Raw genomic sequence first — 17176 nt, 5'->3', positions numbered from 1 at the left:
CGTCTATTATAACTACTTATAGTTCGAGCTTAAAGATAAGCTCTTATAGCTATTATAAGTATTATAGGTATTATAGCTAGCTTTAAGGGCATTATAACCGCCCTTAAAGGGGTTATAGACTATAAGGGGATTATAAGGTAGCTATAGCTAGGCTTATAGTAGCGCTATTACTTATAGCTAGTCTATAATATTACGAACTATATTAATAGCATTATAAATTATATTAATAGTATTATAAACTATAGTAATAATATTATAGGCTACCTTAATAGTATTATAGGCTATATTTACCTTAGCTTTATAAGACGAGGTTATCCTAGCTATATAGCTATAACTATAGTTACGCTTAGAGCCCGCTTAATATAATTAAGGGACTTAATTTATAGACCTTAAAGTAAAAGAATATACCTTTAATATTATAATATTATAAAGAAACTATAGAAATACGTTTTTAGGCGATTTAAGGCCTATTAGCGCTATAGCTAAGGTAGATAAGGTTAAGGGCGGTAGATATAGTTAGTAGTAATAAAGGTATAATTATAGGCGCCGCTAGCCTAATAGAGGGATCTAGAACGGAATAATATATATCTAAATATAATAATATTATAGGGAAACTATAGAAATACGTTTTTTAAGCGAATTAAGCCTTACTAACGCCTTATTAGCCTCGCGGCGCGGTAGCTACGTTATAAAAATACGATTCGATTAAGATTTCGGGATATATTCTAGCGCGTTATTACCGTCCTATACTTATATACTAAAAATAGCTATAGCGGTATAGGGGTAAGGCGCGGACCTAGAATTTTATAGAATACCTATATAGCGAGGGTTTTTATCCTTTACGAATAGTACTACTCTATAATTATAGCTTATATATAGCTTAGATTATTTAAATATAATATTATATTTAACCGATCTAGACTATATATAAGCTATAATTATATTATATTAATTAAAAGTTTAATATTTAACTTTATATAAGTTTATTAAGTAATTAAGGATTTCTTAAAATTATTATTAATTAAAGCTCTTTTAGTTAATAAAAATTATAAGTAATATCTTATTAAGGAATATTCTTAAATATAATAAAGACTTAATAAAATAAATAAAAATAAAAAGTTTAATTAAAAAATAAAAGAAAAAGATAATAAATATAAAAAATTAATATTTAATAATATATTTAAATTAAAGCTTTAAAAATTAAAAAATATTATAATAAAAAACCTTAAAGGGAATTAAATAAAACCCTAAAGGGGAGCTTAAAATTATTAATAAGAACTTAATAAAATATTATAGTCTATAGACTATAAATAAAAAGAACTTACTTAATTAACTTATTAAAATAAATAATACTTAAATACTTAAAGTCTATAATAAACTTATATATATCTTAAAAGCTAATTTAATAATAAATTAATTTATATAAATAATATTACTATTTAAGAGATAAAGGGTAATATATCTCTTTTAGAGGCTTATTAAGTCTATTAAGGCTTAGAGTTTTATATTAATTATATCTTTAATATTATACTTAATCGCTATTAATATAAAAGCTTTTACTTAAAGGCTAAAGTAAAGAAAAGCTATAATAAATAATATATAATAAGATATCTTTAATTTATTTAAGTTAGCCCTCTTCTCGTTTATAAGCTTATTAATGCCTATAATACCTTAAAATATATAATATATTTTATAAGTAATATTAAAGGTATCTATTAATATTATTATAGTAATAATAATTTACTCTTAAATTTCTAAAGGAAAAAGTAAATAAAGATAATAAGAAATAGACTTTATATTCCTATAAGTAATAAAGACCTCTTTATCCTTTAAATTTACTATTACTTCTTCTTTATTATTAAAGGTATTTACTTTTATATTATTAATAGTATATACTATATAATAAGTAATATAAGCCTTATTATTAGCGATAACTTTTTCGCGCTAAGATATTAAGATATTAAAGTTAGATTAATATTCTTTAATAATATTAATAACTTAATTATATAATATTAATATATTATTATAATTACTTATTATTAAAGTATCTAATTATTATAAAGGATTAATAAGTAAATTACTAGCGAAAATAATAATAAAATCTTATTACTTATTTAATAGTAAATATCTTTATATTTAATATATTATATATAATAATATAAATTCGTAACCTTATATATATAATTAATCTTTAATATTATATAAAGGTATATTATCGCTTTTTTAGCGGCCTTAATAGCTATATAAAGATAATATATATAGAAAAGTCTTTTATAAGTAATAATAATTTCTTACTATAAGTATAAGTATTACTCTTACTTTAATAGTTTATAAAGTATTCTATTAGCGACTTAAGGGCGATTTAATAATAAAGAAAGAAAGTATTATAACGCGAAAAAGTTAATAAAAATATAATAAAAGAAAAAATATTAATAATAATAAAAGTAATAAAAAAGGGAAAAAGAAAATAATAATAAAGTAATATATATAAATTCTTATATAAACTATAAGTATAGTAAACTTAAGCCTATTTATTATTAAGGGGGCTATAAATCGCTAGCTATTTACTAGCTATTTAATAAATATAGTTAGACTATTATATAAAGTAAATAATAGATTATAATAAAATAAAGCTAAGTTAAGGAATATAATAGATTTATATTTATATATAAGAGTATATATAATACTTAATTATAGTTATTAAAGATAGTACTTTAAAGGAACGAGATAGTTATAATACTTAAGTAAAGGAACCTTATTAAATATTATATATATATAATAAGGCTAATTTATAGGGTAAAAGGGCCTACTTTATTAGCGTCCTATAAAGCTTAAGGACTAAGCTTTAGTCTTAAATAGAAGATAAGAATAAGAGAATTAGTTTATATATAGACCGATTAACTATTATATTCTTACCTAACTACCTTAAATAGCTTATATAGTTATTATAATAACTCTTATAGTATTCTCTATAAGGCTATTATTAACTATATTAAGTATAGGGTTTTTCGGGTTTTTTAGGGTTATATATATTAATATATTTATATTAAGTATTTTAAAGTTATTTTTATAGTTTATATTAAGATTTAATTCCTTATTTTATATAGACTTTATAATAATATATTTCTTATTTATTTCTATATAGCTTATATAACTATATATTAACTATATTTTATATTTTAATAATATAAAAGGCTTTTATAGACCTTTTTATTATATATAAAAGTAATATTTTTAAATAAATAGCTATATAATATATATATATATATTTATATAATATATTATATAATATATATAGAAAATATTTTTTTTATATCCTTTTATATAGTCTATATAGCTATATATTAAATATTTTATATAAGTTAAGACTATATAACCTTATTTTATTTCTTTATAATATATTTAATATTAATAAGCTAATTAGTTTTTTAATTAAAGCTAGCTTTATTATACTTTTATTATTTATTTTATTTTATTTTATTATTACTTTTATTATTTCTTATATTTTTATTTCTTTATTTTCTTTATTTTTCTATTATTTTTATTTACCTTTTAGGGTTATTAATAATAAATACTTTTTATTAAAAAGTAATAAACTATAATTAAATAAAGTATTAATTAATAAATATATTTTTAATTTAATATTATTACTATAAATACTCTTTTATTTTTATATTATTTAATTAATATATATAATATAATTATTAACCTTAATTTTAATTATAACTTATAATTAAATAATACTTTATTAAAGTATAAAATATAGCTTAATATAGCTTAATATATTACTATATTTTTCTTTTAGCTTTTAATATTAAATAGCCCTAGCTCTATAAAAGCTATAAAGGTTATAAAGATTTAATACTACTATATTATATAAGCCTTCTTACCTCGCTTATTTCTATTATCTAACTTAAGTATACTACTAAGAGAAGTAAAGTCAGATTATCTATTAATAAAACGCCTTAAAGCTAAGGTATAAGCCTTAAAAAACCTTCTCGACCGCTTATTAACGGACTATATTAATACGCTATAACTAAATATAGGATATAACTAACTTATAATAGGGCTAGCTCTAGTAGGTAAGAGCTAGTCGGCTTATTAATATTAAACGTATTATAAGGAGGTAAAATAGGGTTATATAGGCTAGCCGCCTTTATACCTATAGTACCCCTTTTCCCCGTATAGCGCCCCTTTCTACCTTACGGCGCTACGTAACCTAGCGGGTAGCCTAGGCCGAGCCTAAGCTCGGACCTTAAGGACTAACCCTTAATATTACCCCTTTCCTCCCTCTTACGTATAGCTATAAAGGGCCTTGCCTTTAGGGGCGCGCGGCCGTTATAAAATAGCATAGATCTAAGTAGAATTATAGGCGCCTGCCTTTAATGCTTAAAATAAGGTATAATTATTACTATTTACGCTAGCTAGGCTATATATAGCTAGTAGTAGCTACTTAACTAAGAGCTAATTTATAGGTTATTACCCTTTATTAAATAAGAGAGCTATATAATAGCTATTTAATTAATATATTTATAATTTATATAATTAATAATTAATTTAGTATATTTATATAAAAGAGGCTTTCCTTTATATTAAAAAGAGGTCTTTTCTTCCTTTAATATTATTACTTTTATATTATTATTACTATTATTATAGCCTTATTATTATTATAGTAATAATAATAATAATAATAATAATAATAATAATAATAATAATAATAATAATAATAATAATAATAATAATAATAATAATAATAATAATAATAATAATAATAATAATAATAATAATAATAATAATAATAATAATAATAATAATAATAATAATAATAATAATAATAATAATAATAATAATAATAATAATAATAATAATAATAATAATAATAATAATAATAATAATAATAATAATAATAATAATAATAATAATAATAATAATAATAATAATAATAATAATAATAATAATAATAATAATAATAATAATAATAATAATAATAATAATAATAATAAAGTATATCCTTTACCTTTACCTCGCTTTATATTATAGGGCTATAATAATAACTATTAACCTAAAACTTAAATACCTTTTACGCTATTTACGTTACTATTATTGCGCTTTATTAACTCCCTTACCCCTTTAGGCTCTTACTTACTTTTAGGCTCCTTTATGCCTTTTTATACCTCCTTTAGCTCCTTTACCCCTTTATATACGCCCTTAAGCTTACCTACCCCTTTAGGTATACCTACCTTTATTGCCTCTCTCTTTCTTTTATTAAGCTTATACTTATTTATATTTAAATCCCCTTTATTTACCCCTTTAGCTACTACCCCTCGCTATCGCTACCCTTTCTTTATTACTACTCTTATTAATATAGCCCCTTAAGGTAAGCGCTACTTTTATTTATTATTATTATTATTAACTTTATCTATAAGTCCCTCCCTTTAAGTTAATACTTCCTTTATATATATAGGCCTTTTTAATATAATATATAAAAGTAGCTTAAGAAAGATAACTTTATAAAAGAGCTTTACTCTTAGTTATATATATATTATATATATATAAAGCTTATTTATATAAATTATATAAAGTAAGTAATTAATAGCTATTATAGTTATTATATCGCTAATTATATATATTATATAATAATATAGGCTATAAGTATTTTATAATATACTTAAAAGGCTATTATTATTATTATTATTACCTTTTTTATTACTATTAATAAGAAAGAGGTTATTATTATCGATAAAATAAAGAAAAAGGTAAAAAAAGTATTAAATATTATTTATATAATAAAGTAATATCTCTTAACCTTAAAAAAAATAAGCTTTATATTTAAGTAAGTAACTTTAACCTTTTATATTATTATATATATAAATATTAACCTTAAAATAAGAATATTATTATAATTACTTTTAATAATACTCTCTTTACCTCTCTTATTGCCTTTATTTCCTTTATTATAGCTATTAATATTATTATTAACTTTATTACTTAAGTCTAAGACTTTATTACTTACTTTATAGTAATAAAAGTAATTATTACTTTTTATAAAGTAAAGAAAGAGGAAGAAAAAGAAGAAAATAAAGATAAAGAGATAATAGAATAAGCGCTCCTTTAAGAATAGCCCTCTTTTATATTAAAGAAAGAGGTTAAAGGAATAAATAATTATATTTTTTAATAAAACCTTTATATATATTTATATTTCGCTATAATTATTATAATTTTTATAGAGGTATATAGCTAAGCTATTTATTATTAAAAGAGCTTAAAGGCTATAATATATTATATTTCTTTAAGTAGCTTTTATATAAACTTAAGATAACTTTATTATTTAATAAAGGCTTATAACTTCTTTTTTTATCTTTATTTATATTTTTATATATTTAAGATTTATTTAATTAAGTAATATTCCTTTTTTCTTATTTTTATAAAAGTAAGTTATTAATTAATAGTTTATTAATTTAAAATAAAGTCCCTTAAAGCTTAATAAAGTTAATCTATATAGAATTAATTATAAATACTTATAAATAGCTTAAATAGCTTTATTATATATAGACTTAAGACTTTATTTATAATATATTTTAAGTAAAGTTAATTAAGCTTTTTCTTAAGTCTTATTAAAAGGTAGTTCTATAAGTCTAGCTAGACTCTATCTTTAACTTTATATTTATTTATAAGCTTATATATATAGTTAGCGCGTTATTCTTATTTTTATATAGCTATAGCTATAAAGGATTTATAGAGGTCTATAACTTATTTAATCTTTATTATAAATACTTTTACTCTTTATTTAAGGTTATTTTATTACTATCTCTTACTTATAAAAAGGTAAGGGCTAATAATATTAACTATAGGTAGAAACTATATAAAGCGAAAAAAAAGGATATTTTAATAAAGGTAAAAATCCTTAAGTTTAATATAAATTAAGCTATAAAGAGCTATTAATCTTAATCGTTTTAATTATAATTAATATATACCTTAAGGTATATTTATATTTCTTAATTAACTCTTTTAATACTTTTATTTATTTAAAAGTAATATATTATATTAAGCTATTATTTTATATTAATTAGCTTATATAAATATTATTAAAACCTATTTATTTAATTAAAGCCTTTATTACTTATTATTATTATTAACTACTTATAGAAATAGATATAATACTATAAGAAATACTTTATATAAGCTTTTATACTTATAAATAATATAAGCTTAAAGATTATTTCTTTATTTAATTTATCTTTTATAACTTAAAAGAAATAGCTTTTATATATTAAAAAGAGGTCTATAGTAAAATCTATTTATATTTAATAATAGAACTATTTTAATATAAATAAAGGCTTAAATAGCCTTTTTTTATATTCTCGTTAAATCTTAATATAACTATAAGTATTATAGTTATAAAAGAACCTCTTAATATATTACTATAAAAAGGGCTAATAGAACTCTCTTATTATTAAAGCTATAATACTTTCTTTACTTAAATACTTAATTATAAATAAGTTATAAGCTTATTAAATAAGCCTCCTTTATAGCTTATTAAGTCCCTCTATACTTATAGGAGTAGCTTTTACTTTAGCCTTTAAAGTAAAAGGGGCCTTAAGTACTTAAAAGTAATCTTAAAAAAGGAAGTACCTTTTAGCGTCTATACTATACTTTATTATTTATACCTTTAGCCTAAGCTTTAAGTTTAATATATAAATATTATTCTTTATTAAATAATATATACTTTAATAAATAATATCTTATTAAGCTTTTTATTCCTATAAAGAATAAAGCTTAAAGTCTATTAATATTCCTTTTAAGCTATTTTTTAACTATATCTTTTATATATAAATATAAAAGGCGCTCTTTAAGAAGAGCTATAAATCTTAAGCTTTTTAGTCTTCCTTTATCTTTTAATCTTAATCCTTTCTTAATAATATATTAAATATTATTACTAGCCTCCTTAACTTATAGATTAAAGAGAAATTAAAATATAAAAGTAACTTTATTTAATATATTTATTACTTTAATAGTTATTATTATATTATAAAGTATTTAAGGTTTTTATAATCTATAAGGATTATAAAGCTTATATAGCTATAAAGCTCTATATCTTATTACTTTAAGTAATAAATTATCGTTAATATCTCTTTATTATAAATAAAGTAATTCTACTCTATAAATAAAAGCTTTTATAAATAAAAGGTAATTAATTTCTTTTTTTTATTAACTTTTTATATAAATATATTATTAAGTATAGCGCTATTATAGTCTACTTTTAAGAAAGTAAGTAAATCTAAGTCTTATTAACTTAAGATTAATATTTAAATAAGTAATTATTTAAGCGCTTAAAAGGTAAATTAATACTTTTATTTTTATATAAATAAAGTATTTTTTTTATTAAAGATATTAAAAAGGTAACTATCTTTAAGAAATTAAATATAAATATTTAATAATAATTAATAAACCTTAAAAAGCTTTATATTCTTTTTTATATTATTAAAGTAAGCTATTTAATTATTACCTTTATTTTAATAAAGTTTACTTTAATATTATACTTTATATAAATAATAAACTTAAGATATTTTATAGTCTTAACTTTAAATTTATATTTATTTAAATTTAAATAAAGGCTATATTCTTAAAGTCGCTTTAAGATTTATTATACTTGTATATAATATTCTTTAAATAACTTATTTATATAGATTAATATATTATCTATATAAATAAAGTAAAAGTTATCGAAAAACTCTTATAAAATATTATTAATATAGCATTAAAAGGTAATAAATATATTACTTAAACTAAAAGGTATAATTATTTATTTAAAGAGCTTATATTTAATATAAAATATTATTTTCTATTTTTCTTTAAGCATAATCTATACTTTATAGAATATTTATATTATATTTAACTTAATAAATTAATAAGCTTTTATTAAATTATAAAAAGTATTATTAATAAATAAAATTAAATAACGATTTATTTTTATAATTATATTAAAGGCTTTATAGTTATAATAAAAGTAAAGCTTATCTTTTAGTTTTTATATAAATAAGATTAATATCGCTATTTTTAAGTTACTTACTTAAATAAACCCTTTATTCAAGAGGTTATTAAGTATTTTTTATAATATTAAAAGCTCTTTTTATAATATATTATATAATACTTTATATAATATAGATAGGTTTTATTTATTAAGCCCTTTCTTAAAGGGGATTTAATAATTAATATTAAACTTATATAAATTAAGCTTATTTACTTCTTACTTTATAAAGAATAGAAATAAGTTATAGAAATATAAAGGGATTATATATAAGAGTTTTTATTTAGATTTAAGTTACTTTAAGGATAAAGCTCTTTTAATATCTCTTAAGTTAATAATAAAGATTATAGCCTTAATTACGCTATAGCCCTCTTTTTTATAGATCCTCTTTATATAGCCTATAAAAGTTATAATAATAATATATTATATACTCTTAATATCCTTTATAAGGCTATTTCTTAAGTATAGGCTATATATATACTATATCTATATCTATAAAAAGCTATATTAAAGCTTCCCTTTATATAAAATAGAGTATAACTTTATATATTAAAACTAGGGTTTCCTTAAGATTAAAGGGAATTTAAGCTTAAGTATTATATAAATATATATTAATTAAAGGGTTTTATTAATTTCTATAATTAATTATATTAAACCCTTAATCACTATTTTTATTATAACGCTAGAGACCTTCTTTATTTTATAGGGGTAGATCCTTTTTAGCGATAATTTAAAGTCTTAAATAACCTCTTTATTTATTATTATATAATATTAATAACCCTTATCTATAAATATAGTCTATAAGAGACCTTTATTAATTAAGACTAAAACTAACGATAAGTCTATCTTAAGGTACTTTTATAGCCTCTCTTTCTATATTAATACCTCTTATAGCCTTAAAGCGCGACTTTACTTTAAAGTAATATATTTCTTTAAGTAAACTTTATACTTTTAATTTTACTCTTTATATTATAGTTATCTTTAAGTTTTAATTTAAATCTTATATAATTTATTAAGACTATTTTATTCTTCTTTAATTAATAAATAAAAGTATAAAAGTAATTATAAATTAAATATTTACTCCTTTTATAATATAAATAATACCTTTATTTATATTATTTATTCTTTTTCTTATTAAATATTTACTTAACTTATTTATTTATATTTAAAAGGGTATTCTTTTAAGTCTTTATTTTCTTAAGCTTAATATTATAGCTTATAATATAAGTAAAGGTTATAAAGGTATCTCTTTTATAATTTATAATAAGTATTATTTATAAAGCCTTTTTTTTACTTTTAAGCCTTATTTTCTTTACTTTATAGAAAGTAGCTTATTAATTAATTAGGTATTAATATTACTTTTTCTTAAGTTCCTTAAATTAATTAATCGCTTTAAAGTTAACTATAATAATATATAGTTATTAAATAAAGCTATAAAAGTTAAGGTTTAATATAATTATAATAAGCTATTCCTTAAGTATAGAAAAGAAAGAGTTTTATAGTTAAGTATATTTAATAATATTATCTTAAAATAAGTTACTTATAGTTATAAAGGTATTCTTAAAGTCTAAAATAAAGTCTTTAAACCTTTATTTATCCCTTTATATAAAAGATTATAGCCTATTTTATATTTTCTTTTTTTTTATATATTCTTAAAGATTTACTTAAAATATAAAAAGAAATCCTTAAAGTCTTTCTTATTATTAATCCCCTTTTCTTTCTAGAATAACTCTATACTTTATATTTTAGGCTTTAAGAAAGTATATAAGACTTTAAACTAAACTATATTATTTAACTTATTTAAGTCTTTTACTTTATTAATTATATCTTTAAATTATAATTAATTTAAGTATAGATAGAAAGAATTTACTTAACTATCTTACTTTAGCTATATAAATAACTTCCTTTTCTTTAATTCTACTTTACTTATTATAATTAATATAGTAATTAAAGTTAAGGTTATAATCCCTTTAATTATAGCTATAATTAAGCTTATTAAAGTCCTTAATAAAGCCTCTTTTATATATTTATTAAATATAAGTATATTAAATATATTAAAGAGGTATATCTATTCTATACTTAAGGTAGCGGATTATTACTTTATTATCGCTTATTAGCTTACCGTTATTTATTACCTTATTATTACTTATTAAGCTATTTCTACCTATTAAGCTATAGGCATTAGCTAAAGGGCCGGTTTATTTAATAAGATCCTATTTATTATTCTTTTATATTATTTTATTAGTTAATAATATATATTATAATAAGGCTAGCTTTAATAAGTAAGAGCTAGTTAGCTTATTGATATTAAACGTACTATAAGGAGGTAAAATAGGGTTATATAAGCTAGCCGCCTTTATACTTATAGTGCCCCTTTTCCTCGCGTAGCGCCCCTTTCTACCTTATAGCGCTACGTAACCTAGCGGGTAGCCCGGGCCGAGCCCGGGCTCGGACCTTAGGGACTAACCCCTAATAAACTTAAACTATTACAGGACGATCTCTCTTATTATTTCCATTATAGCGCCTCAGGTTACGGATTAGGAGGAATTACTCTTTTTATCTGACGAAATTAACGAAGAGACCGGAGACTTTTAATATACCACTTTCGCAATAGTGGAAAATGACATGATATACTTTAGCCAGCTAAACAGGCTAAAGGCAGACATTTCCCTTCAATAAACAAACGATAATCTGAAACGGATACCAGACGAGATAGTCTTTCCTCAGTAGACCTTAGCGTTATCTCTCACTAGGGCTCCAACTCAATCCCCACCAAACGTTTTCATCAAACGACCGGGGGTAGCCCTATACGATGACTTCTTGAAGCATAAGGTCGTGCACCTCATTCCTAAGACATTAGTAGAAGAGGCACATACAATGGAAGTACTAAGGCGCCAACCCCACCCCAATATCGTAGGATATCATAGTTGCCATATGCGACGTGGTTACATCACTGGTCTTATGCTCGATCGGTATCCGCACGATTTAGAGGACTACGTAAGGAGCGGACGTCAAATTCATGATAAGGATCTCTTCATGGACTCACTTGAGTCAGCAATTCGCCATCTCCATTCTCTCAGCTAGGCTCATATCGACCTCAACCCCACGAACGTCCTCGTAGCAGAGGATCAAACTCCCATTCTAACCGACTTTAGCTCCGCACGTAGAATTGGGGAGGAGCTATCGACTAGCCGTGGCACGGAAGGCTGGATCAATTGCGAGATGAAGGACTATACGATGTCGGAGACCCAGCATGTCATTTCAGCTCTTAGCAAGTTTCGTGCGTGGCTCAATGACTCGGCATTCGAGGATTGAGCAATTTATGTCATAGTTGGCAACTTGAGAACAACTCGACGAGTTGCGCTTCATTACTTGTCCAGACATAATAACAATGTTACAGTTGCTGGCCGTCGTAGACGACATTATGACGGTCAATGATTGGTCCATAGTTGATAATGTATTTGCACACCGCAATGAATTCAGTCATATGTCCACCCCTTGCGATGTGGAACAGCAAATCCCATTGTTGGTCCAAAAAAACAACAGCAAGGAGTCCAGAACGAACGTCAGCTCATCTGGTCAAAGACTCGCTAGATCGCCTGTGTGGCTCTCTAGTACTGCCAATAGCTCTGACGGCCGTAATGACGTCCCTAGACAGTTCGGGCATACTGATCTTTTGCTGTTCATCCAATATTATCGACTGCTCAGAACTGTAAGAAAAGGACAGATTTCTGACCGAGGGAATGGCGAGCGTGAGGAGAGTACAATTTAGTTAGATTATATTTGACCCTGATTCTCAAAATAGTACTTTCCGAGTTATGTGGCGCACCGAGCACCGAAGCCTCTTGCATTCCCCTCCTGGCTCAGAGTCGTGACCCTTGGTCGGAGAACCACGCCGTCAGCTGCTTCATCCTACCTTCTGATTCCAAGATTTCTTCAGAGGGTGATCCATCGGCAGCACGCCGGAATGCTAATCGGAGAATTGCACCAATCTGACCAGCAGCTTCAGCCAGACTCGGTGTTCTGCTCCGAACTTCGTCCCCGTCGATCCCGGAGACAGCCCAGAACTCTTCCCAAAAGATGCGTTGTAGCTGCTGCTTACATGTATAGTCATGCCAGCCGTCTTTGGTTATGAACCCTGTAGTCAAGAAGAGAATGTCCAAATCCATTCCAAAGGGCATGAATGCGGCCCGAGACCAATCAACGATGCCGGTTATTTCGAACTGGTCCTTTCGTAACAGAGAAGTCACCATGCGTGAGTACTTGCGGGTACTCTTGACTGAATAGCGAGGGAAGATCCTCAATGAGACTGGATAGCAGCGAATCCGGCAGGATAGATGATATTGGCTTTTGTGCTAGCTGAGAAAGCCTTTCGCGGATTTTTTCTTGTTGGTCCGCCTGAGGTTGGCGATGCACTGACAGAGAACTGGACCAACATCGCGCAAAGTACCTGGTAGCTATGAGCAAGAAGGCTTTTGAACATTCTGGGCTGATGGGAGATGTACTGAGCCAGGTGCTTAACGAAGACTTCATGTTTGACCTCTTCGTCGGGATCCATCTCGGCCTGAGAAGCCAGGACTTCAATGCAGGATGAACCTCGCAGGTATGGCATGGAGTAGATGTGCAGCGGCGGATCAGCTCCCTTCAAAATGCCATGGTAGGTCGACTCTGGCACAAGGTCCCCATGAATCTCCTTGGCCAATTTTACCATTCCCTCGTCTAGCCTGGCATCTGGTTGTCTGAAGGAAACAATCAAATCCTGTGGCCGAGGGCAACCACTGCAGACAACGGTGTAGCTCATCGAGCCCGACCTATCCACGAGGCAAACTACAGACGCACCGGAAATAGCTTGAGCAATCTTGTCACATTGATAACCAGATGGAGACTTGCGGCCGCGGAAAAAGCGGCCCGCTGCCTCTTAGGCCCAAGAAGATTGAGTCATCATAGAAAAGTGCAGTTTTTTCTCGTATCGGCGAGCATTGTAGGTTGCAGCGTGCAGAGCCGTCAATTCTTGTGGCGTAAAGGGGCCCCGTGCATGCTTGGCCCCGTGTATCGAGTGGCTCCCCCGTTGCCTCTTTGGCTGACCAACAACTAATGCAACAACCAACAGGCATGAAATCAGGCAGCAACCCTTCAATCCAACGAGGTATACTCCGTGGGTTGGGATAGAGTTACCCCTTTTCTCTTGCTGCTACAGTTTGGCCCCCCATCGCTCTATGGATATAAAGGGACGGGCGATCCTCCTCAGCACCAGCCCAACATATGAACTTTGGTCTTCCTTGTTTCGCGAGAGCCGTGCTACTTGCGACTTCCAACCAAGTGACGTCTATCACCCTAAGCAACATGGCCTCCATCCAAACTCTTCCAGTCGTGGACATCCCTGGTCTCCATCATGCGCCCGATGCTGAAGAATTTGCCGACTCTCGAAACATATATGCCCAGTACTCCCCATAACCCTCAGAGATATGTGCTGACAGTAACACTGATAACAGCTCAAACGGACTTCCTCAGCCTGAGGACCAGCCGGAGCTCTCTGACAGTACGCTCAAGGCTTTGGGCGAGCTTTTTGTTCGCCACAAGGCGCACGACACCTTTGGCATCCATTTCCTGCATGCTCATTTTCAGATCTCTGATGAGTTTGTGTTGTACGGAGAGCAAGTCCAAGTTTCGGGCAACTTTGAATCATGTTGGACCCAACCTGTTCCGGTAAGAACTGGCAAGCAAGGCTATTCATGGCCATGTCTTTCGCTTACAGTCCAATGAAACCTTCGTCCCGTATGAGTTCCAGGAAGGCGCGCCACCGCCTAAAGCAGTCACTGTCCCCCAAGAATTCTTTCAGGACCTTGCTCAGTTCTTGCACTCGAACAACCTTGCAGACTTGGTTGCACTACAGCTCCTAGGTGGCCAGAGCGAGGGGACTAGCACGGAGCTCCTCATTGGGCCACAGAGCACCCTCACGTTAGACACGAACGATATACTCGGATTTGAGCCTGCAAAGATTACCACAGGCTGGCTCTTCCAGGTTGGAGATGATGGTGTTATTTCCTGCAAGGGCAACGACGTGTATTCTAAGAAGAAGAACACGCACCAAGTCTTTACCGACTCAAAGCCTCTTACCCTAGAGGCTTTGAAAGCGGCTCTTCGCCAGGAAGGAATTATCGCCTAGAGACGCTTACCTATAGTTAGGCTTTATTAAACTCTAGTCTGGGAGTATTAGCGTTAGTATTATAGTAATTTATATAATAATTAACCCTTATTAAGAGGAGTTATATTAAGTATTATATTGGGCGAAATAAAGTATTTATATAATACCGGCACGACTGAGTCTGGGGTGTTTCGGATGTAAGCCGGACAGTGTTGGGCTCAGAAGCTCCATACACAGAATGCCCCCGCCAGGAGCACCGTACGCCATCAACTGATGCACCATCAGCACATACACTTTAGTGGAGGCAGAATGGAGTGCAGCATTGCCCTTCCATAGACTGGCTTCCAGTATTCACCAACCACTCGAAATCGCGGCGAAGGTCGGCCAGTCGATCCTTGTGTGTCCAGAGCGTAAGGGTTAGGGAGACCATCTCGAAACTGATGACAAACAGCTCGCCATTATCGGCCCGACCACGTTGCAGCATCAGCCTCTCTGCCAAGAACAAGTTCTGGAGGTGGTCAAGCTCGGTCAAGAGCCTCGCGTATATGATACTGGTGGGAACGGCCGGGTATGTGATGTCTCGAGAGTTGTGAAGGAGCGAGGGCGGAAACTCCGTCTTGGCAAGTATCTGGCGCCCCCTGAGAGTTCTTGTTGCACAAATCAACAAACGTGAGGTGTGGTGCTTAATGTCTGGAGATACCACTCACACGAGGGACTCAAGTGAGGCATGCTGCGGGCCGCCCAGAGCTATTTCGACGAGCTCATCTCGGATGAACGCAGAGACGGTGCGGGCGCGAAGAAGCGTGGCCGAGTAGACCTCTCCCTTTGTGTTCCAGCCCTTGGAGTCCAATGACTGGACGGCACGGGCCAGGGTTGCCTTGTCTGCGAGCAAGTCCTCATCGCTTAGATCGAGCGGCAGCGGCGTCGAGACATATCTTCGACCAGTGAGCGGCGGCCGCCCCGTGAAAACAACGAGGACCTTACCCCGACTGAACGTTTTGGCGGCCAGCCTCCGCCTGTGCTCGGACGCGAGAGTAGGACGGTCTGATGCCGCATTTGCTTCTGCGCGAAGGCCGAGAAAAGTCACCAGCGCCAGCGACTCGGCATGGAACCTCCAACAGCAAGCGCCTAGTCCACCAAGGTGCGTCAGCTGCTCCACGACCTACGTGGCACGAGACATGGCTGCAGCTTGGCAACTTACTCGCGTCACCGGCAAGTACCGATTCGACCACGGTCCGCCGCAGACATGGAAGGAGGATCAGGCTAGAGCCGCGACAGGTCGATGCAGAGGCCAAGGCACACGCGGGACACCCTGCGCCACTCGTCTGCTTCCGGGCTGTTCTTGTCATGCCCCCGGATGCCCATCTCGTTGAAGCTAAACAAGAGCCCGATGGACTCCCAGCGCAGGTTGGCGCCGGTGAACTGGGCGAGCCATTCCTCGGGATCGGCCAATTCCTCGCGGAAGGGCCGGGCGGTGTTGGTGGTGAGAAAGCGAGCCAGCTGTTGGAGACGCGCATGAGACCGAGATGAGCCGAGGGGCGCGCCAAAGAGTTCACTGAGCGAGGCGAGAACGCGGCGGGCTGCGGTGCGAACCCAGCCGTCATTTCAACGTGGGGAGTCGTATGCAGAAATGTTGTCGACGGACGGGGTCGGGAGGCTACGCAAGACGACCAGCCACATGTCGCGGGCCGGGGAGGCCAGGAGCTCTGAATCGTCCCACGGCTGCTGGGCATCCTGTCTGTCGGACCCCTCCGGTAGCAGCCAGGAGGGGAAGTCCTGGAGGATGGACAGGCAGCTGCGGGTCTCGGCGTAGACAGCGGAGTGGCTGGTGAGGCCCAGGTATCCAGGCCTGCCGTCGACGGTGTTGAGAGGCGCAACGGGATCCTCGGGAGTCCGCAGCGCGGGAGCAGCATCTGCAGCAGGCTGGCTCATCAAGGGCAGATGGCGGCGGGACCGGCCGGCAGACGCTTCCGACGAGCTCGAGGATGCGGCCCTGCTCGGCG

General features: G+C 30.2%; 3 protein-coding genes across 3 annotated transcripts; 1 reads left to right on the top strand and 2 right to left on the bottom strand.

Annotated features, from left to right (window-relative positions):
- Positions 1–14371: 14371 nt before the first annotated feature.
- On the top strand, positions 14372–15194 carry PLICBS_006898 (uncharacterized protein; the record flags this gene model as incomplete). The annotated part of the gene is made up of 3 exons (XM_018320280.1): positions 14372–14469; positions 14521–14734; positions 14784–15194. 3 exons carry the CDS (start codon positions 14372–14374, stop codon positions 15192–15194), a joined length of 723 nt encoding a protein of 240 aa, XP_018180177.1.
- A 33-nt stretch (positions 15195–15227) lies between these two features.
- Positions 15228–16353, bottom strand: PLICBS_006897 (uncharacterized protein; the record flags this gene model as incomplete). The annotated part of the gene is made up of 5 exons (XM_065601081.1): positions 15228–15232; positions 15407–15443; positions 15529–15811; positions 15881–16285; positions 16340–16353. 5 exons carry the CDS (start codon positions 16351–16353, stop codon positions 15228–15230), a joined length of 744 nt encoding a protein of 247 aa, XP_065457153.1.
- An 83-nt stretch (positions 16354–16436) lies between these two features.
- Positions 16437–17105, bottom strand: PLICBS_006896 (uncharacterized protein; the record flags this gene model as incomplete). Its single annotated transcript, XM_065601080.1, has 2 exons — positions 16437–16753; positions 16835–17105. The coding sequence occupies 2 exons, from the start codon at positions 17103–17105 to the stop codon at positions 16437–16439; spliced, it is 588 nt and encodes a 195-aa protein (XP_065457152.1).
- Positions 17106–17176: the final 71 nt, after the last annotated feature.

The sequence above is a fragment of the Purpureocillium lilacinum genome (assembly GCF_023168085.1).
Source record: "Purpureocillium lilacinum CBS 284.36 DNA, scaffold_5, whole genome shotgun sequence".
Lineage (NCBI taxonomy): Eukaryota > Fungi > Ascomycota > Sordariomycetes > Hypocreales > Ophiocordycipitaceae > Purpureocillium > Purpureocillium lilacinum.
The sequence above is the reverse complement of the archived record's forward strand: the minus strand, read 5'-3'. Positions and strand labels throughout refer to the sequence as shown.